This window comes from Podarcis cretensis (genome assembly GCF_951804945.1).
Source record: "Podarcis cretensis genome assembly, chromosome: 6".
Classification (NCBI taxonomy): Eukaryota; Metazoa; Chordata; class Lepidosauria; order Squamata; family Lacertidae; genus Podarcis; species Podarcis cretensis.
In genome coordinates, this window is record NC_137175.1 from 31,543,321 (window position 1) to 31,564,418 (window position 21,098).

The window sequence follows — 21,098 nt, forward strand, 5'->3', positions numbered from 1 at the left end:
GGGAGGGGCGGGGCGGGGTAGAATAGCACAACCCGCTTTTTTTATTTGCATTGGCTCCGCCTCCCGTTCTTAACCTCCCCTCCTTGCAGTTTTCCAATGCGATTGGGTGAGGCTCCTGCCAATCAGCAGGAAAGGGCGCGTCGGCTTCTCGATAGGCTGGCGGCGTAGCCAATCTGTGAGAGGGCCATCTGATTCTTAGCGCCTGAAGAGTAGAGCGCTCTCGGTTGGGGACTTTCACTCGAGTGACTGACTCCAGGTACCCGGATTTAAAAATAGAGGGAGGGGGGAGGGTCTCCGTCATCGTGCTACCTCCAACGGTCGCATAGGCAGTTTGAATGTGAGGAGGCGGGTGTGGTCGGGGCGAGGGGGGAGCTTCTTGAGGGGGCGATGGGGGTCCTCGTACTCGCCTCTGCCCTGCCGCCTTGGAGCCGGGAAGCGGGAGCGCCGAGGACAAAGTGGTGCCAACCCACCCGCTGTCTCCCCGAACGACGAGAAGTTGTGGTTGTTGTTGGGGTGGGGATTAAAGGCAGAATAGTTTTATTCCCGTTTAATTAATTATGGAGGGGGAAATGTTTGGGGGCTAATCCTTACTTGAGGAACTAGGAGTGGCGGAAGTGGCCTGGGGCTAAAGATGTACAATGCCCAGGAGGCAGAGGTCAGTATTCAGAGGCAAACGTGGGCCACATGCGCCCCATAGAAAGGGGGGCGAGAACAAGCTGTCAGGCTGTTTTATGAAGGAAGAGTAGGTGGGGGACAGAGAGCATTTTGTATCACTGGGGCATCTAGTCTGAAATATGAAGGCTATTTACATGCATACAGAGAGATTTTCTCCAACTGAACAATCATTTTTGTAAACTAACGTGCTGGAGTTGGGTTGTGAATGACTCAGCATTTGCTTCCTTGTGTTTGCCGTAGGAGACTCTCCCCCCTTCCCTTAAGTCTCCCACTGCCTCAGTGATTTGGTGCATTGATTAAAATAATCCAGAACTAATATTTTAAAGAAAGTTTGAATTTTATCTGGTCGCGTTGAATTTCACTGCGGTTTTGTTACCATTCTTTCTTTGCACTACCTTTGTGACACACAAGGAGAATGTCCGTAGACGTCCAGGTTTTTCCTCGGCATGTGGTGTAAAAAATGTGCCTAAATCTGTATGTACTTAAAGAGCTGCTCTCTTGGTGGTTCAACCTGAGCAATTTAAGTGAAAGGGTTGGTGGGCATGTGACAAGTGTATGCGATCTAGGAGAGTTTTAAATTGCTTACTTAAAAGGCTGAAAAATGTCGTAGTCATTATGACTATTACAGCTAAACAATCCTTTTCAGTATGGCTTTGTGTACAGGTTTTCTCTTGAATAAGCTATTGTCATAAGCCTGAGTTTGTTTAGAGTTTAAAGCATGTGAGTTCTGTTTTGACATGAAGAGTTGAGATCCATATCCTTAGGGATTAATTATTCTACTTGTTGGTACCTGAAATCATACCTTACTGCTAATGGACCACAGCCCTGCCCAAGAGGTACAACTGCCAGATGCACTTTGGAGCTATATTTAAAATACTCAGAAACTGACAGATTCCTCTAACAAGACTGAATACTTCAATCAATGCAGTTTATCCTAATATGACTAACTAACCTGTCTAATATGTGCAAACATAGATACCACATTGCATTCTGGGAGCTCATCCTCACAGTGTTGACTGCTGGATTCAGGTTATGCAGACACAGTCAGGGAGTTGTTACAAAAGGACAGTGATAAATTGATGACAGTGTGACATTTGTTTTGCAGCTTTGTTCACACAAATGAACAGCAGAGAGTGAAGCTGCACTTTATGTACATTCTGTGGTTGGGGGGGTGCAGGGGAAATGATACCTTCACCATTTTAATTTCTAGCCTGTCCATTATTTCATTAGAAAAATACGCATTGTAACAAAGGAAAATAAAATTTATATGTTTATATGCAGCATTTGCATGCTACCCCATAATACAAAGTTATTGGGGCAGCTTGCAATAAATAAAGCAAAACATGAAAACATTTATTCTGTCTTGATTTTATGCAACAAAAATGGAGATGCTTCTTTATTGTGCCGCTCCCTGTCATTCCAGATCTGCCCTCAAAACAGATTTAAGGGAGGGGGAGGAGAAAGTCCCATTGTGAAAGCAGAAGTTGTTACACTTGCACAAAGGGCTACATAGTGCTTCATTAAATCTAGATGCTTATTTAGCTTGTATCCAGCGCTGGATCTGCCATTGAGTAGGGTAAGAAGCCTGCTGCAGCCAGCACCATTTGTTTGTTAATTAAATTTATATCCCTCCCTTCCTCCCAATTTGCTCAGGGTGGCAGTGAAGGGCAGATAGTTGATGAAGGCAGAAAACAGTGTCTGAATGGTAAAGTAAGATTTCACCCTAATAGGGGGCTCCACTTCAGGCAGAAAAATCATTGGACAGTACTGCTTCTCTCTTTAGGATTCCATTACCATAAATTTCTGAAACAGTGTTTTTCTTCCACCTTCAAATGTTGGGTTCCCCTGCCTTATGGTAATTATTTTAAAATGCTTTCAGATTTATTCTCTGCTGCCTCAGCCTTCACAATGACTGCCCCTTGGAAAGACATTTTGTGTAATGTCCAGCTCATTCAGTATGTGGCACCAATTGCAGTGGATTCAGCACTACTTGAAGGTGTTCTCATGAGGACCAAAGATGACCCCAATGCATCTGATGTAAGCTCAGAACTAGATTTCATGATCCAACCCATGGAAGGAAGATGGTAAAACTTGAAAAAAAATCCCAGTAACAACATAGTCGGCATGTTGTTAGGGAAGAGGAAAGCTTTGGGATTCTGGAGTGGGGCTAGTTCCCACCAGGATGCACCGTACATTTGTGACATTAACCACACCAGACTTTTTTAAAAAAAACATCCTTGCCTTATGCTGCCATGACAGTTTCCTACTTTCACCCATAAAATAGTCCATTTTTTCCTTCACTGGAGCACCATGCAGTATGAACTGGGCAGGGCACATGGGGAGATTGCTGCTGGCTCATTGCATGTATCACACAATTCACATAAACCTGGATCCACATTGGCATGTATACAGTTGTGTGGATAAACAGCTTTGTCAGTCAGTGTGTTTATCCTTCACTCTGTCCCCATCCCTTCATTATGCCTATGCTAATGTTCACGTGTGTGTTGCCAACATTTATAGTCCCAACTAGCAGACGACTGCAACACACAGTCACTTTGCTAATGTAGGCACTATCCAGCTCACACTAACCTTTCTTCATGCAGTGAACATAACTGGAGAAATTCAGTAGTGTGAAATGACCCTTGCCATTTTGTCCTAGTTTTCCTCCACGTGAGGGTATATTTGCAATTAATATTACATAGAGGAATCTGGCTGTGTGAACTTGCCCAATGCAAGCAGGCCAGTCAGTGTGTTGCATGGAGCGAAAGAGAACTCTTCACTCCCATTTCCTTCACCTTATCCTTTGTAGCTCTTAGGTGGCTCTCCTCCCTGCTCCTACATCACCTTATCTCACCGCACCCCAGATTACTGCAGGTGTAGTTCCATTCTAGTACTGTTGTATCCCCTATATTCATCCTGTATGTTCCCAAGTTTTAAAAGGGCTTAAACCTGATTTGTTACTGGAAGGAAGTGGTAGTTCTTGACATGTTCATTTTTAAACCTTTGTCAATAGGTGGTGAATTATGCTCCCTTTACGCTGCTCCCATCTGCAGTACCAAGCAGTCTACTTGAGCAAGCCTATTCAGTTCAACAAGACTTTAACCTGCTGGTAGATGAAGTTAGCCGGAACACAGAATTTCTGGAACGCACTCTTGCAAGGTACGTATTATGTATTAGGAAAAAAGAACTTTGAATTTAAACTTCCTTAATCTTGGATATACTTCTGATTTGTACTAAGGTTAGTTTAGTTTCAACCCAATGTTCCTAAATGTCTCATAATCATTAACTCCCTTGCCTGTTAGCCTGACTGGCAGTTGGCTAATTGAAGAGGAAAGGTTAGAGAACAACTAAAGCTTTCATTTACAATGCATGTTTTTGTTCTGTGTGAACACAAGCTGTGTGAAATCTGACACATGATTCTAAGACTACTAGTTTCCCCCCTCCCCCTTGGGAAAGGTTTTCATGAGGCAAAATTTTCATCCCTAGGTAAAGCCTCACCAACTGTTTTTTAGATTGTCAGACTATTTAAGGCACAAGAGGTCTTTAAACATTTATGTAAACATAAGCCATCCTGATTTCATAGAACTAGCATCTTCCATGTAATATGTTCAGAGCTGGGGTATAACACGAAATCATCTTGCCATTATTGCTAAGGCCACAATTCACAGGCTTGACAAAGAAGTATTAACGTCAAATGGTTTTACATAAAAGATTGTAATGATAATTTCCTTGTTTTGTCACAGCAGGCTTGAGTACTAAATAAGATTTGTTTTCTCTCCTCTTAGTACTGTCAAAGTAGATGACTTTACAGCTCAGCTTTTCAAAATTTACAAGCAAGTTTTGAAAGAAGGAGTAACTCAGGTATTCCATGAGAATATATGATTTAACATGTTTGGTTTTTTAGTGTTTTTAATAGTTGTTTGAAACTGTATTTTATAAATAATTGTATTAATTCTCTTTGTAAACTGCTTTGAGGGTTTGTTTGTTTACAATCAAATGGTGTCTTTTTTTTGTTTAAATAAATAAATAATATGGTAGTTGCACAGTAATCAAATATAATGTTTTTTAACTGTCGAAATATTATATTTTTAAAATTTATTTTATTATTAAAATTGTATACCATCCACTGCAGGATGGTTCACAGCATAAAAATAAAGGATAAAAACATGAAATGCATAATAAAAACAAAAACAAAACAATAACCACCCCCTCCCCCCATAAGAAGCTTTTAGCTCAGTTGGCACTTGACAGATAATGTATAGAATCCTCTTTGGAATGATGGCTGCTGCATTTCTTGCTATTTTTTCGCCTTGTCCAGTCTGTGTTTTTAGGAATTAACCGCTCTGATTACATGTTTGACCATGGTGCAGAAGGCACTCCAGCTCTAAAGCAAATAGAAATAAACACTATTGCTGCCAGCTTTGGAGGCCTCACATCTAGAACCACTGCAGTGCATCGGTAAGGACTTTCTTTCTGTGTGTGTTTTCAGCAAAACAACTTCTAGCTGGCTTATAGATGGTCCTTCATGTCTTATCCTTTAGCCAAGGCTTTGTATAATTCTGCTGTACTGGTGAGGTACAAAGAGCTAGACAAGATGCTAAAGGCCTACCCCCTCACCTACTGCTCATTCTTCCCTTATCTAGCTTTTGAGACTACCTGACAATGTCTACCCATGTCACAGAAACTACTTTAAAATTGGCATAGGAAACCAATACCCTGATTTGCTGTGCTGGAGGGGGTTTGGATGAGGCAGATGTGTAGCTCCACCCAGTTCTGCCTGGCTCCAGTGGCCAATGCATTTGCCCAGATGAGAGGCAAAAGCTACTATTGGCAGTATCCTTACAGGCAGTAGCCAACAGAAACCCCTGCAATGGGCCGAGTTAGGCTGGCACAATATGTGTGGGATCTTGAACTGAGCCTGCTGCTCTTGTGTGATGTCAGTGTACCTGATCTAGGCCTCTTTGTTGCACCAGCCTAGGAGATAATCTAGCATCTAGCATTTCCACCTTCCTTTCTGAGAATCACAAGCAGTAGCTTTGTAGATGTGACTCTCAGTGAGTCTTGCCACAGCTGGCCATCACAACCTCAGGTGACTTATTTATTATGAAAATGAAATCTGAGGTTCTCACAATATTGAATTCTGATCCCAATTCTGATTTTTGCACTTGGGCAGTGCAATCAGAGAAGACACAGTAGCATGTTGTGTCCTTTCAGAAAAGCTTTGTCTGTTATATATAGCTTTCAGGAATCTATTGTCAAGTGCAAAATTAATTTATAGTACCTGGAAACATGCATAACTTGATTTCCTCTTTCACGATGGGACACTGTCCCCCCATGTATCCCCCCAAATCTGTTCCAGGTTTTCCCACAGCCCTCTGCAGCAAATTTGGGGAAGGGAGGGGCACAAGGGGGAGGAGAGGTGGAGAAAGTCTTATTTTGCAAGTGGAAATCCTTGCGCTGAAAGGACACATTAGCTGGATTACTTCGCCATGACTTTACTGTCAACTACTGGGCTTACATATATTTGGCATGCAAAAGTAACTTTGTACACACGTGTACCATTCATCTGATTTGAGGATGTATTTTAATTGATTGTCTGATTTTATGTTAATGTATTATACATTTGATGTTAGCTGCTCTGAGCCCGGCTTTGGCTGGGGAGGGCGGGATATAAATAAAAATTATTATTATTATTATTATTATTATTATTTATTTATTTATTTATTTATTTATTTATTTATTTAAAGGATGGTTGGCATTTGTATTTTACATCTCAATTGGTTGGCTCTTCAATGGCAGCTGTGTACAGTGAATTGTTGTGTGACTTTTCTATATGCATCCCAATTGCAGGCATGTGTTGAACGTTCTAGGGAAATCTAAGGAAGCTTCAAAATTACTGACCAATAATCCAGCCAAAGGCATTGCCATGGGCATTGCAAAAGCTTGGGAACTCTACGGCTCAGACAGGTAGGGGAAGAGAGCTGCAAGATCTACATAGCTATTGGTTGTTGTTCATCTGCATGAAATATGCTCTGTTACTTCTTGTTTTCACAAACAAGAAAATACAAATAAGCCCTCTGTCTCCATCTTATAGAATATTGAAGGAAGTGTATGATAGGAATAAGCACATGAAGGAAAACTGGGAAAGAGAATTTTATCTTCCTATGCAGTAGGTTTTCATTCCCTTCTTTAGGGGGACAACAACATTCCTGTATGTTATGGCAGACACCTACCTCCTTTCAAATGTCTCTTGGTATAGATGTAAAAACTGGTCTCAGGGCCACTACCTGCAAAACAATGCTGGCAGAAGTAGGTTTTTCTCTACACTGAACCAGGAAGGCCTGTTTATAGACCTTTCTCTCCCCAGCTAGATAAACCAACTGAAGCTGTTTTACATATAATTCTACTGTTCAACAACTTCTTTAACCAACTTCCTCTTATAGGGTAGGACCACAAAGCTAGTATAAATATTTGAAGGAAGACCCTAGCTGCTGGATGCATGAATTATTAGGAATTATTAGGAAACTTTTCAGATGATAAACTATAAATTCCTTATTATGGGTATCTCCTCTTTGTATCTGTTTGATTCTTTGTATAATTGTCATATACATGCACAAAGGTATAGAAGAAAGGCGTAGAAACAGCAGGGAGAGGCAAATGTACAGTATAAAGCAGCACTCTATTGTGCCTTCCTGCAAGTATTATCTGGCACTGTAGTATTGGCCTGTTGTAGAAGTTTTCAGTACATCTGCTGTAAATAGTAGTAAGTAAGAAGCACAAAAATATATTTTTAAATGAGGAAACTTAGTATATTGATATATGTTCCGTTTTTGTTTCAGAGCAGTGGTAATGTTCCTAGTTGAAGAGGCTCAGAGGAATATTTTTGACCAACGCTGTGTAGAAAATGAACTTTGGATGAGGTATTTTTTTTCATCTAATAAGATGAAGTGTTTCATGTAATGCCATTTAATTAGTCCTGTGAAATAACAAAGCTTTAAAATACAGTGCAGGATTTATAACATGAACATAGATAAAGCTAATCTCATAATGCAATTGTGACTTACTCCCAGGCAATTGTGTATAGGACTTTAGCCTTAATATTTCTTGTCTGTTTCCTAAAGGAATATCCGGGTGATCCGAAGAAGATTTAAAGATGTGTTTGAAAAAGCGTCTTTGGACAATGACAAGAGATTGCATATGTAAGTATTTTCCTATTAAATATAGTGAGCACACAAACCTTAGCTTAATGGGTGGATAGCCCATATGTGGTTTCAAGGAGGATTACACGCTGTAGTTTTGGCATATGTAAAAAATAACACATCCTGCTGTTGGGAGTGCTAATAAGTCCACTTTGATATGCATGTTGTTGTTGTTTAGTCGTTTAGTCGTGTCCGACTCTTCATGACCCCATGGATCAGAGCATGCCAGGCACTCCTGTCTTCCACTGCCTCCCACAGTTTGCATAATAAACTGCATTTTGGGTTTTTATGTAAACATTAAGTATCTGCTATGTTTCCGGGGTTTTAATGAAGACTCTTATTTTCATTAGTGTTGCTGTTAATAAAACAAGTGTGCTCAGATTGTCAAAATTCAGGCCATGCTACTCGTTTGGAAACTCCATTGCTATGCAGTTCTTACATGTTCAGTTATGTACTACTGATACACAACTTAAAACATGGAAAGTTGCTATATAGACTTCACCAAAGAACTCTGAAAGGAACTAATATTTGTATCCATAAGCAAAGAGATTGTGATCTATTGATCCACTAGGTAATTTATTTGAAAGCTTTCTTTTGTAAGTCCCTTCTTGCAGGATTAGAAAACAATTCATAAATGGAACAGAATCCTACATTTGTAGAATGTATTGTATATAATATTTTAATCTTGTGTGTGGGAGAGCCATGTTGAAGGAACCACTGATTGTTTTCCTTATCTTTATTTCAGAGATGGGGAGGAAATTGCAGTGGTGTACTATAGAGAAGGTTACGTGCCAAAGAATTATAACAAACAGGTTCGTATTACTGGGTAATACCCAGCTAAGTCATACTCTGAGTGGACCCACTGAAACAGTTAAGTCCATTGATTACAATGGGTCTACTCTAATTGACATTGAATATCACCCACTGTCTTGAAATCTTGATTGCAAGCTCTGGGGCACTGTAAGTGACATTATCCTTGGCACTGTTGGACCCCAAATATGAATTCAGTGCATGCGTAATTCTTTAGTTGTTTGGTAATCACCTGGGGAATTCTGAATACATTCAATCAAACAGCTAATTCTAGAAGTAGTTCAGCCAATTTCCCAAAACATCCAGCTTGTGGAAGTGATATCTTAACCTGTTCGGTGCTGAGAGACTGGTGGCTTGTTTGCCTCAATATGCCATCTAAAGCTACATATTTTTAAAATGAGGTTTCTACTTGAATTGGCAGGTTACTTCAGAGCTTAATAGTCATGGTGCTTTTAGCTGACTTGCTATATGCAGGCTTGTGGCTATCATGGGTAAATAGAAATGTTTTCTAGCTCTGAAAATATCTAGTTTTTGCTAGGTTTTGTTGTGCCTTGAGTAGCAGTGGCATGTGTATCTGCATACAATTATATCATTCTTACCTATGCCACCCTTCCAAGGGATCATGAGGAGGGACCCAGCCGCTTATGGTTCCTCCACTTGATCCTAGGTTTGCCTCTTGGGGTGATTCTCTGAATGGCTTGGAAGGAGGTGTATGGAGCTGCAAGGCTAAATATGAAAACCCCCTCTGCAAGCAGAAGATGGTACTTTGGATCCTACCCATGTATTTGAATGCATAAAACTTCCAATTCTGAAATATTAAACAATACATGTTATATAGAACCTTGATTGAAATTATCTTTTTTCTGTTTTTGTGAAAGAACTGGGAGGCACGGTTGCTGTTGGAAAGATCTAGAGCAGTTAAGTGCCCTGATATTGCCACACAGCTTGCTGGGACCAAAAAAGTTCAGCAGGAGCTGAGCCGACCAGGAACACTGGAAAAATTACTGCCAAATAAACCAGAAGCAGTGGCTCGATTAAGAGCAACATTCACTGGCCTTTATTCTATGGAGATGGTAAGTAGGAATGCGTAGAGGGATACGTACACTCCCTTGAACTGGATGTATTTTTAAAAATGCAGCACAGTACAACATCTGAGGAGATTGTTGTGATGAATGTGTTCTTATAGTCTTCATACATTGTGAAATCTGTTTTGTCAAGAATTTTATTTGTTAGGCAATAGAACTTAGTTAAAGCCAAAGTTGTAAAAAATATATATGCAAAACTTGTGCTGTGTGTGTGTGTGTGTGTGTGTGTCAGAGAGAGAGAGAGAGAGAATGTATGTGTATATATCTCCCCTTTCTCCTCCTCCTTGCAGGATGAAGAAGGTGATAAGATAATTGCCATGGCTATTGCTGACCCAGACCGCTTTGTGTTAAAGCCACAACGTGAGGGAGGAGGTCAGTAACTGGTTCTCTTTGTGTATGATGAGTCAACAGCCTGGTTCAAGGATCAGGACTTATCTGTATGCACACACCTTTTAAATAATTGTGTAAGAACAAAAGTAGCTTATTAGGGACAAATTGCCTTCCCTGATGCTGTAGCAAATAATTCTGTAGTGCTTTCTTCCGGTACTGTATCCCAACTGAAATTTAAACTTAGTAGGAAAAAAGGTTACAAGCAATTTAGCTGATAAAACAAAATGTTGTGGAAGCATTATCTAAGCATATTCTACACATTTTGGATCAGGATCATTTCTCCCAAATCAACCAACCAACCAAACAAACACCCACACACACCCATGGATCAGCTGATGGTTCAAGCCCACTGGCTTGCTTACCACTTACACTGGTGCCAGTCATCAGTGATTGCTTTTCTTCATGTTCTGTACTTACTGGGGTAGCTACAGGGACCCAACACACACCTTTATCCACCAGCTACTCCAGCTGTAGTGAATTCATTTTACCTGCTGCTGTGTTTGTCAGGGAACAACCTCTATGGTGAAGAGCTCAAGCAGGTTCTAGAGAAAATTAAAGACAGTCCAGAAAGGACCTCCTACATTCTCATGGACAAGATAAAGCCTCTCCCTGCACTGAATTATTTACTGAGGGCTCACAGTCCACTGAAAGTATCAGAATGTGTGTCTGAATTGGGAATTTTTGGAGTCTACGTCAGGTGAGAAAGTAATATTACTTACTGGGTCTGTGCCTTTGCTTTTAATAGTTTTATATTCCTATGCATAGCATTGGTTAGTACTGGGCTAAATAATGTGTCGCTGGACAGGAACTCTGGAGCAATGGAAGTGTTACAGAGCTCATTGGTGGTACTTTCTATATCCATAGCATGTGTTCCAGGTGCAATCTGTAGCATCTCCAAAGTAGTGCTGTGAAAAAAATACAGCACTTTTGTCAGTGAGGGTGTCTATTATGCAAGAAGTATTCAAGCACATGTTGGAACCTTAGGTACAATTAACGTGGATTAAAGGGCTCTGTTGCCTAGCACAACAAATCTGCTTTAAAAAAACAACACTTCTGTTTTCAGAAGACATGGAGAAATGCATTGGCTTACGGGAATATGCGTAAGTCAGTGGAATGGACTTCCTCAGAAGGAGGTGGACTCTTCTTCATTGGAGGTTTTTAAGCAAAGGTTGGATGGCCATCTGTCAGGGTTGCTTTAGTTGTGCTTCCTGCATTGCAGGGGGTTGGACTAGATGACCCTTGGGGTTCCTTCCAACTCTGATTCTGCGTTAGCATGAATGCAGGCCAAATTCTCAGTTGTGTACCTGCTCTGCCAACAAATCAAAATGAATAATCAGTAAAAAGCAGATATAATCCAACCTCTGGGTATGCAAATTGGATGAGTGCTCAATAAACAGGTCCTCTGGAGGGGCCAATGATCTTATGCAATATAAAGCAGCCTCCTACATTTTTATTACTATGGCAGCAATATAATTAATGCCAATAGTGTAACACACACATTGCTTAGGTGGTGTGTGGGTGTATATAGAGGCCATTAGGTGCATCTATTCTAAAGCAGATACTAATTTCTGGGTGGGTAAATCACACAACCCTCTATTGTGCCCACTGAAATGGTTATTGCTCATGCATAATTCTGAAAGAGTTGTAAAACTCTTAAGTCAGTATGCGTATATAAACACTGGTAAACTGTACATCAAGCAGGCACTGTTAACTAAGCAGGAGTTTGGTGAGACTGCAAAGTCAAAACTGTTACTATATGAATTAAATTAGTCCTTTTGATTTTTCTCTTGCAGACTGGGTCAGGATCTTGTGGTGAACAAGCATGTTGGCCATCTCTTGCGAACAAAGGCTGTCGAACATGCAGATGGCGGAGTAGCAGCTGGAGTAGCTGTTCTGGATACTCCCTATGTGATATGAAAACAGAATACCTCATCACTGACATCATCCTCACTGTGCTTAAAATAAGAGACATTCTCTTTTAGGGCATGATTGCCAACGGGCGGACTTGACAATCAGATTGATACTGGAAGCCCTTCTCTCACCAGTGACCCCAAGATACAAAGCAGGCAGAGTTGCACTGCTTCTTCCTGGTCTCAAGAAAATACTGGATTCCAGTTGACTTTCTTTGACAATTTCCTGTTTGAAGCACCCTTAGCATGCTTCTCACAGACTTCATGCCCTTTTACTGTACTGTGACCATGGACAATCTGTTGATGTTCTAATCAGGCATTTCCTGAGACAGCACTATACAAACTGCTACACATGCACCTTCAAGGGCCTGGTAGCAAAATAGTGTATTATCTTGATCTCTTCTGCATTGGGGAGGGTTACTCTTCTGAGCATAAGATGCTGTGCAACACTTCCTGCTTTCTGTTACATTCTTGTTTGAGAGGAATACATCACAAAGGAAAAACTGCATGCAAGGTCACAGAACAATGAACAAACATTATGATATGGCACAGGAAAAAAGGGACACAGTAGGAAAGGAAAAGAAAACCCCCAGACAAGAGTTGATTTTATTTCAATGCTCCTGGACCCCTCCTGTAACATTTTGAAAAAGCAGAAAGTATATTCTAAAGGAAGAGGGTTAAGAAAAGGAAGGTGAGTTCTTGGGAAACAGATTGTCACAGAATGTCCTGTGATATAAGTTGTAAGGATCTCAGATTTTATTTCAGCTGAAATAACTGGTTGATCAATCTGGTCTATCCTATGCTACTTTGGTGAGTAATATCCAGTAGTCACATAATATAGTATGCTCAGAATCTGAACATATTTATTTTTGAAGAATACACTTGTGTTCAACATGCTATCTGCTGATTTTTTGAAAGAAGCAGAAGTTAATCATGTTAAAGTTTTCAAACATTTTGAAATTATGGAAGATGTCTGCTTACCAAAACAAAACCCTGAGCATTAACAATTGGAATACACTCACCTACAAAACCAAGCTATGTGCCATTTTAAGATAGGGGAAATTTAATGAAGTCAGATAAGTTACTTTGAAACAGCATATCAATATTGTTTTTAAAAGATGGGGTTTATAGAGCTGGGATGGCCTTGGTTTTCTTTCTAAACAACAGCATCTGAGTTTATACATGGATCTTTCTGGATCAAGGCCTTTGAACCTATTTTTTTAAACTACAAATTTCTTATGCCTAGAAAATATGTCTTTAGAGGAGAGGCTTATAAAATTAACATGTCTTAATTGAGAGCACAGTATTAAGGACCAACAGGGAAAAAAGGTAACAATTTAGACATATTTTCTCAGCAATTGTCTAAATGAGTTTTCTAAATAAAAGCACTTTGCTATCTAATGGAAAACAATCAGTGATAAAATTAATGGAGTTTCTTGTCCATGAATTTCAGTGAGTCAGCTCTGAGTTAGATTATCAATTGACAGAAGCCTGTGTTTTTAAAATAATGTTGCCTTAGCTTCGGCAAACTGCATGTAAGGAAAGCACAAGTTTCCAGGCTCTTTCTTTGTGAGGGAAACAGCCCAGAAGCATGCTGGGATTGTTCATCTTGTGCTGAACCATGGCTTTAGAGTTATATATCAAAATGAAGCCAAAGTCTGGTCTAGGTTTCAAAATGAAAACCAGGCACTGAATATAAACAAAAAAATCCACAACCAACTGTGACGGCTTTATAGATTTTATTTCTTTGATTTATTTCAGTTAAAAACAATTCTAGCCATTTCCCAACCAAAATTATGTCAGACCAAGATTAAAAGGACTTATTTCATGTTACCAGCACATAGCAAGCCACTGGCTTACCTTTAATGCTGCAGGACATTAGATTAAATATACACCAATGTTGCAGACCACAGACAAGTGCATTTAGAATACTAACAGCAGGTAAGAAATGAGAAAGGTATAACCATGAGTCAAGGTCAGAAAAATGTTAAATTATTCATCAAGCACATGGTTTTCGGGACATGCTTTAATTACATGGGCAAAGAAGACATCTTGGGATACACCATTGTGGCTATCACAGTTAAAGCTTTGATTTCAATTTAAAAATTTGGAGGATGGCATTTTCCAGTTCAGCAGCACTGAAGGATGTGCTAGAATTACATACCCTGACAAAATTTATTGAGACAAGAAGCCTGTTTTTTTCATCTACATTTATTAGGGAGTTTGAGTTGTGGGATCAAATTATTGGGGGGGGGGGGAGGGTTCCCAGTTATGTGTCCACATCTGATCTCTACCTAAACTTGATTTGATATTTTTTTCTTTGCTACCTGAATAGTGAAAAATCTAGAATAAGCAAATCCTTAACTGTGACTTTGCTGTATTGTGAACGATGGATATATTCACCCAACCATGAGAAAAGACACCTCTGCATAGTTGTCTGCAGAATGGTCACAGTGTTGTTATGATTATTTGTCCCTCCACAAAAGCAGCAACTCGTATTTGGTCACACATATGCCCATTATTATATCAAGAAATGGAAGCATAAACTGGACTAAATAAAAATTTACCTGGAAACACTTTCCACAAATGCAGCTACGCTTTCCCCAGCCATAGCAAACATAGGTGAGAATCACTGGCTATATCCATTTTCTTCATGTGATTGTGTGTCATAGCTGGTCACATGGAAAACCAAGTAACTGAATTGCCCCATGTCACTGAAACTTTGGGTATCACTACAGCACCTGCTTCTCATCCATCCAAGTGAATCCCTACCCATATTCAATTGGTACAGGAATTGCACCAACCAACAGCCACGGAAAATTTATGAACCTCCCTCTAGGATACATCTAGGCACTGAATGCAACTTTTCATGACTACAATTCCCTGAATTTGCTACCACCCGCAAAAAAAATTGATGCATGGGAAAATTCAGCTCTGCACACACACATACACAAATGTACTATTAAAATCCAAAACATATAGATAGCCTTATTCCCTTTTGAGGGGAAAAGTCATTGTCATTAATAGCATGAAAAGTAGTTTTATACAGTTTCAGAGTTGCAGTTTTTCTATAAACTTCGATTTTCCCATGGCATGCAGCCAGAGGATCCAGGATTTTATAAAGAAAGAAACCTAATGAATGCTTGATTTCTAAAAAAAAATTGTTCCAATAATTCTTCCTCAACATGAGGATTACTGTTCAGTTTGTCGGTTCTCAAAGCCTTTAACTACCACTCAGGAGCAAAGCCATCTTTTCACACCAATGCTTACACATTCTAAGCTCTGCCCATTTGCAGCACGTTAAGAGGTAAAAAAATAAAATAAAAACAAACAATTCATGAAACTAATCCATGAAAATTAAAATGTTAAGTCATTCTGTATGACGTGAATGAGGCTGGAATTTCAGATATGTAGTTATCGGTCTACAACATAATGCACACAGTTCTCCAGAGGCACAGACAACTAGATCTACGACACAAAAGGACTGGATCTTGGAGCACCAGTTTCTTCTCTTCATTTACAGCATTTTACATTCAGCTCAGCGTTGGGCAGCTTCTTCATCTCAAGAGAAACTCAAGTCATTGTCTCAATGGGGCCATATTCTCACCAAATCCCTGCACTACTGCTGTTTTCTTCTAGAATTGCCTTGCTACAGTATTGTCTCACACCGGTTGCTGAAAAGGTGGTTTATAACTGCTGGATCTGCCACAGTAGAGGTATCTCCCAGCTCCTGGTCATTTTTGGCAATTTTTCTTAATACCCGCCGCATAATTTTACCTGCAAAGAAATGGCAGTATAACATCAAACTGTACTTGCATTCCAAGAAAAAGATGATTAATGAATGGTATTTAGGTAGTGACGTAGGATTTTAGGACGTGCTGTTAAATATAGGATATACACTGGGATTCTTGACCCCAGATTAGTCAACAAACATAAAATACAATGAATTGAATAAAATTAATAACTTGGGAGTAAAATTCTAAGCAACTTGCCCAAAGACAATAAAATAATTGAACTGTAGAGTTGGAAGGAACCCTAAGAGTCATCTGGTCCAATTCCCTACAATGCAGGAATCTCAACTAAAGGATCCAAGACATGGCCATAGAACCAAAACTGAGCGGTACTATTACTTCTTTTGATGAGGGCACTAGACTTCTGTATAGCCTAGATTAGCATTGGCTTTTTTTGCTGCTGCATCACACTTGACTTGTGTTAAGTTTGTGGTCTATTAAGCCCATGATGGTAAACAACTTCTACCTTGCCTTGGGAGTTGCTGTCCACACAATTCCCACTGACCTATATGGGCATTACAACAACAACCACCACCACTAATAATAATAATAATTATTATTTTATTATTTATACCCCACCCATCTGGCTGGGTTTCCCCACAAGCCACTACTGCCTTGTGACATATTAGAAATCCTTTCTGCCAATCAAAACATACTGTCATGCCATCCCTACAGTAGAGGCAAGAGGATTTCCATGTTTTCCACAAGGCTCCAAGACAACAGGGGCTACTAAATAGCTACTCACAGCTTTGCTAGTTTTTCCAATTCCCACACTGTGTTTCCAAAAAGAAAGCAGAGAATGTAAATTCAATTAGTAGCAAAAACCTGTAATGTAAGGCAAGAGGTATTTACAGCACCATGATCTGTGCTTCCTGCACATATACTGTAAAATCCATATCTTACCTGAGCGGGTTTTGGGCAGGCCAGGTGCATTCTGAATATAATCTGGTGTTGCAATGGGTCCAATCTTTTCTCTAACTGCAAATGAAAGAAGGATTTTACCTATGATAGCCTCTGGACCGTTCATGAAGCACGTGACTTGAGGAAATAAAACCCATGCAAACAGGGAGAATAGCTAAACAAGACACCAACATCCCACCCGGAAAGGAGAGAAATGGAATATCCTGGGGAAAGGGGCATGACTGGCATTCTCAATTGGAACACACTGCAATAGGTAAGGTAAAGGACCCCTGGACAATTAAGTCCAGTCAAAGGGGTACGGAGCTCATCTCACTTCAGGCCGAGGGAGCTGGCGTTTGTCCACAGTTTTCTGGGTTGTGTGGCCAGCATGACTAAACCGCTTCTGGCGTGACGGGCCACTGTGATGAGTGCCAGAGCGCAATGAAACACCGTTTACCTTCCCACCGCGGCGGTACCTATTTATCTACTCGCACTGGTATGCTTTTGAACTGCTAGGTTGGCAGGAGCTGGGACAGAGCAACAGGAGTTCACCCCGTCGCATGGATTCGAACTGCCAGACCTTCCAATTAGAAGCCCAAGAGGCTCAGTGGTTTAGACCACAGCACCCCCCTGCTCCCTGTTACACTGCAATGCAACTTTAACACACATAGTAGGGACAGAAAACAAAACCCTTTTCAGGAATAAGATTTGTAAATTGTAATATAAATTCTTCCTTGATTGTTTCCACTTTAGTTTTGTAACCGAGGTTCTTCATTCATCGTTCCCATTTCCAATTAGAACTTATTCGTTCTTCTGAAAGGTATGCAACGTTTTTATTCTACCTGCTCTTATTTCTGACAGGAAGCAGTGTTTCTCAAACCACAGGGACCCCTCCCATGCTGACTTCTCTGCATCTGTTGTGGAACTACAATGGGGCATGGTCTAGATCCACAGTCAGTACACAGAAGGCATTAGCTCGGCCTCATGTGCCTGTTCCATCTGCAGGTGTCATCCTTGGCACACCCCAGATGCGCAGTGGAAAGTGAGATTAGTTTGTCTCTCATTATATTCTTTCAGGGAAACTCTTCTCCTTGATGAGTGCGTGAAAAGCTTCTGAAAGGATTCTGCAGAACACAGTGTTTGAATGACAAAGGGGCTGACCGGGAGTAACTAACACCAACAGGCCTGTTTTAAAAAGCAGCCACTCTGGGGAAGTCTTGCTCCGCTCATTAAAAACACGTCGAATCATTTCTGTTCCCGTAAGACCTTGGTCAGATAAATACCGCTACCCCAGAGTCCAATTTGGAAACTAACCTGTTGTGCAAACCCACCCTCCTCTACAGCAACTCTGCTGTCAAAGGGAAAGGAAGGGCTGTTGTGCATGCCTCGCCACTGCAAAACCCACACCCTGTTCACGGGCCATGCGGTCTGCCCTTATGTATTCAAGTCAGGTGCCAGCTGGCAAGGAGAGCAACATGTGGGAGGCAATAAGGCCAGCAGAGATAAATTTAGCTTCTGGGACAACTAAGCAATGAACCTTTTATTTGAAAACTGTCCTGCCAGCCAGGCTGTGGGATGATGCAAGTTGTGGGGGTGGGGCTTCATCTCAGGAAGATTAGAAGGGCTGAAGAATGATCTCCAAAAGAGAAAATCTGAGCCAGCAGGTAGCTTTCCTTTTGCTGAACAGGCTGGTGTGACATCCGCTCCACCAATGTGATCCTGGCTCAGCAACTGAGCACATGTTTACCATGCCTAAGGTCCAGAATTCAATACCTAGTATATCCAGTTTTAAAAGAACTGGGTAAGAAGTGAAGGGAATGTCCTTTGCTGGATATTCCAGAGAGACTGCCAGTTGGACTAGATAATACCAAGGACAAAGAAAAAGCTCATCTAGCCCTGCATGCTGATCTCACAGTGGCCAACCAGATGCTCATGGGAAGCACCCAAGCAGGACCTGAGCACTACAACACTCCTCTTGTGGTTTCCAACAACTGCTATTCAGAAACACACTGCCTCTGACAGTGGTGGAGGAGGAGAACACAACCATCAGGGGGAATAACCACTGTGCCTTATTCTTCATGATTTTTTTTCTCTAATCCACTATTAAAGCCATTCAAGTTGGCAGCCATCACTGCCTCTTGTGGGAGCAAATTCCATAATTTAACTACATGTGGGGTGAAGAAGTACTTCCTTTTGTTTTCCCCGAATCTTCCAACATTCAGCTTCATTGGGATGTGACCAGATGGACAAAAAGTCTAACCTGGCCTAAGGTGGCTTCCTTTGTTGCATGTGCAGCATGCTACCCTGCCGCTCCCGCACCCACCTGACAAATCCAAAAGGGCTTTCTGGCCCTTTTGCCAAGCGACATGTGATGGTCTACCAAGGGTACCTTGTTTCTTCAGTTCATCAACTAAGTTCTTTGTGAAGTCGTGACCATCCTTCAGCGTCACAAAACAGTAGAGGCACTCTCCCTTCACTGGGTGCGGGTGGCTTACTACTGCTGCCTCTGAAACCGCCAGGTGTTCCACCAAAGCAGATTCAACTTCTGCTGTACTCAGCAAGTGCCCTGCAAACAGAAAGAAATGGGGGCTTTTTCTTAAATTGGCACTGCTACCCAGGCCTCTTCACTTTTCAAGAGGTTTTCCACAAAAGCCTACTGACATCAGGCAGGCGCCTTCACTGTATGGTTTTCGACACCTGCTGAAAATACCTTCATTTAGGAAAGCCTATCCATGTTGACATTGGTTTTAATCTAGTTTTTAGCTTATTGTTTTTTTATTTTTAAAAAATTCTGAATGTTTTATATAGTGGCTTTCAACTGTTTTTTTTTTACTGATAACTTCATTGTTTTATTCTTTTTGTAAACTGAAGTTTTGTTTTGAGCAATCATATAAATTTTATGAAAATAAATAACTAAGCAAGCCAAGACCCATGCTGAAGGCTAGGGCTTAAGGTAATTCTATTAGCTGAGGCCAACATGGTTATCCATTGGCATAGATTGCATATTGCCAAAGAAATATCATCACCAAAATAAAAAGGAACCCTTTACACTAAAATCTTGGTCAAGCTGTAAATGTTGCAAAATAGCATTCTAGAAAGGTACTATGGGAGAAAACAAAGTACAATTTGTAAAAGCTGAAAAACAGTAAAAGTAGCCAATAATAGTAGAGCAAACCATTTCTAGTTTGGTGAATTTGTTTTGTTGGGACTTCATAAGATAAAAGAGGAAAATGTGTTTTCCTCTAGTCTATCTGGTTGAGAAGACTCCTTGAAGTTCCCCAAAGAGTATGCCTGCACTGATTCTGCTTGAGCGGATATGGTGCTGTGCACCATGATAAATTATAAAAACAAAAACCAGAGACATGTAAATGTTAGATATTTCAATCTCTGAAAAGATAAGAGCTTTCAAGTGCCCAGATATCTGAGTTATGGAGACTCTTTGGACCATTATGAAAGGAAACCAAAAGGTCACATTGCAGCTAATATTATGTGCTTCCTGAAAACCCCATGACTGCCACTGCAGTCACTGGAGACACTGCCACTGTACAAACATTAAAATTCCTAAGAAAAATGGGGCAGACAAAACTATAAAGTAGAAAGAATCTCTTAAGGGGATGGGCTCAGACGTTGGCTGCTTTCAGGTAAGCTTTATGCACCTGCATCAAGCCCTATGATTCCATTGCACTCCATGCTTTGCACAAGGAGAAAAACAAACCATTTTTAACCATAATTTTGTATTATGTATAAACCACACGGGTGGCTAATGGCTTCCAAACAAGCCAGGATTCCTTGTTGCTTTGATGACAGTGACCATAGTTCCCAGTTTGCACAAATCAGGCACTAACATCTAACAGCAGCTTCCTGCTCTGCTTCCCCATTCACACAAAGCAAGAGTGAGAGTAAAGGCTGCATGTGTGTGCATGAAGCTCAAACGTATCCTGGCCTATCAAGCTAGAATTTGATTATGCAAGCACAGTCACTATTGATTTTTTGCATTCACTGGTCTAACCTTTTTTGGCCCAAGCATCTCATTCATCCTTGGCTGACCCTCTGTCAGCCACATGCTTTAAACAGTATTGAGGAGGAAAGCATATCACACACCCCACCCCCAATTTTTTTGATTGATTCAATTTACATCCTGCTCTTCCTCCCAAACGAGCCTAGGGTGGCATATCATGTCAAAAAAAGGCCTACCACATCATTGGGAGAGTTTTACAAGAAACCTGAAACCTTCCACAAAGATTTTGTTCTTACCAGAAACATTCAGCATGTCATCAATTCGACCCGTGATCCAATAATAACCATCTTTATCTCTCTTGCAGCCTGGCAGGGGAAAAA

The 21,098-nt window shown here is 40.7% G+C and overlaps 2 protein-coding genes across 4 annotated transcripts in view; one reads left to right on the forward strand and one right to left on the reverse strand.

The window, feature by feature from the left end:
* The first annotated feature begins 118 nt into the window (after window positions 1-118).
* GSS (glutathione synthetase) lies at window positions 119-12,401 on the forward strand. 2 transcript variants are annotated; one of them, XM_079979580.1, is made up of 13 exons: window positions 119-256; window positions 2,555-2,712; window positions 3,689-3,834; window positions 4,461-4,536; window positions 4,994-5,133; window positions 6,526-6,642; window positions 7,515-7,595; window positions 7,797-7,874; window positions 8,620-8,686; window positions 9,563-9,757; window positions 10,060-10,141; window positions 10,667-10,856; window positions 11,953-12,401. In XM_079979580.1, exons 2-13 carry the CDS (start codon window positions 2,584-2,586, stop codon window positions 12,074-12,076), a joined length of 1,425 nt encoding a protein of 474 aa, XP_079835706.1. In that variant the 5' UTR covers window positions 119-256; window positions 2,555-2,583; the 3' UTR covers window positions 12,077-12,401. The 2 variants fall into 2 exon arrangements, with proteins under 2 accessions (XP_079835706.1, XP_079835707.1); XM_079979581.1 differs by lacking the exon at window positions 119-256 and adding an exon at window positions 411-655.
* A 1,390-nt stretch (window positions 12,402-13,791) lies between these two features.
* ACSS2 (acyl-CoA synthetase short chain family member 2) overlaps window positions 13,792-21,098 on the reverse strand; it is a 50,213-nt gene continuing 42,906 nt past the window's right edge. For both annotated transcript variants that reach the window (XM_079979227.1, XM_079979226.1), the window contains 4 exons: window positions 21,015-21,083; window positions 19,150-19,326; window positions 16,764-16,838; window positions 13,792-15,846 (listed from right to left, as the gene is read on the reverse strand). In XM_079979227.1, coding sequence (XP_079835353.1) covers window positions 15,719-15,846; window positions 16,764-16,838; window positions 19,150-19,326; window positions 21,015-21,083 — 449 coding nt within the window. In that variant the 3' untranslated portion in view covers window positions 13,792-15,718. The remainder of the gene's footprint in view (window positions 15,847-16,763; window positions 16,839-19,149; window positions 19,327-21,014; window positions 21,084-21,098) is intronic.

Excerpts from the sequence above, each read along its gene's own strand:
- GSS (XM_079979580.1), top strand. The coding sequence starts at position 2,584 with ATGACTGCCCCTTGGAAAGACATTTTGTGTAATGTCCAGCTCATTCAG. Across the intron at positions 7,596-7,796 it reads GAAAATGAACTTTGGATGAG|GAATATCCGGGTGATCCGAA; the intron begins GTATTTTTTTTC and ends TGTTTCCTAAAG. Across the intron at positions 8,687-9,562 it reads CAAAGAATTATAACAAACAG|AACTGGGAGGCACGGTTGCT; the intron begins GTTCGTATTACT and ends TTTTTGTGAAAG.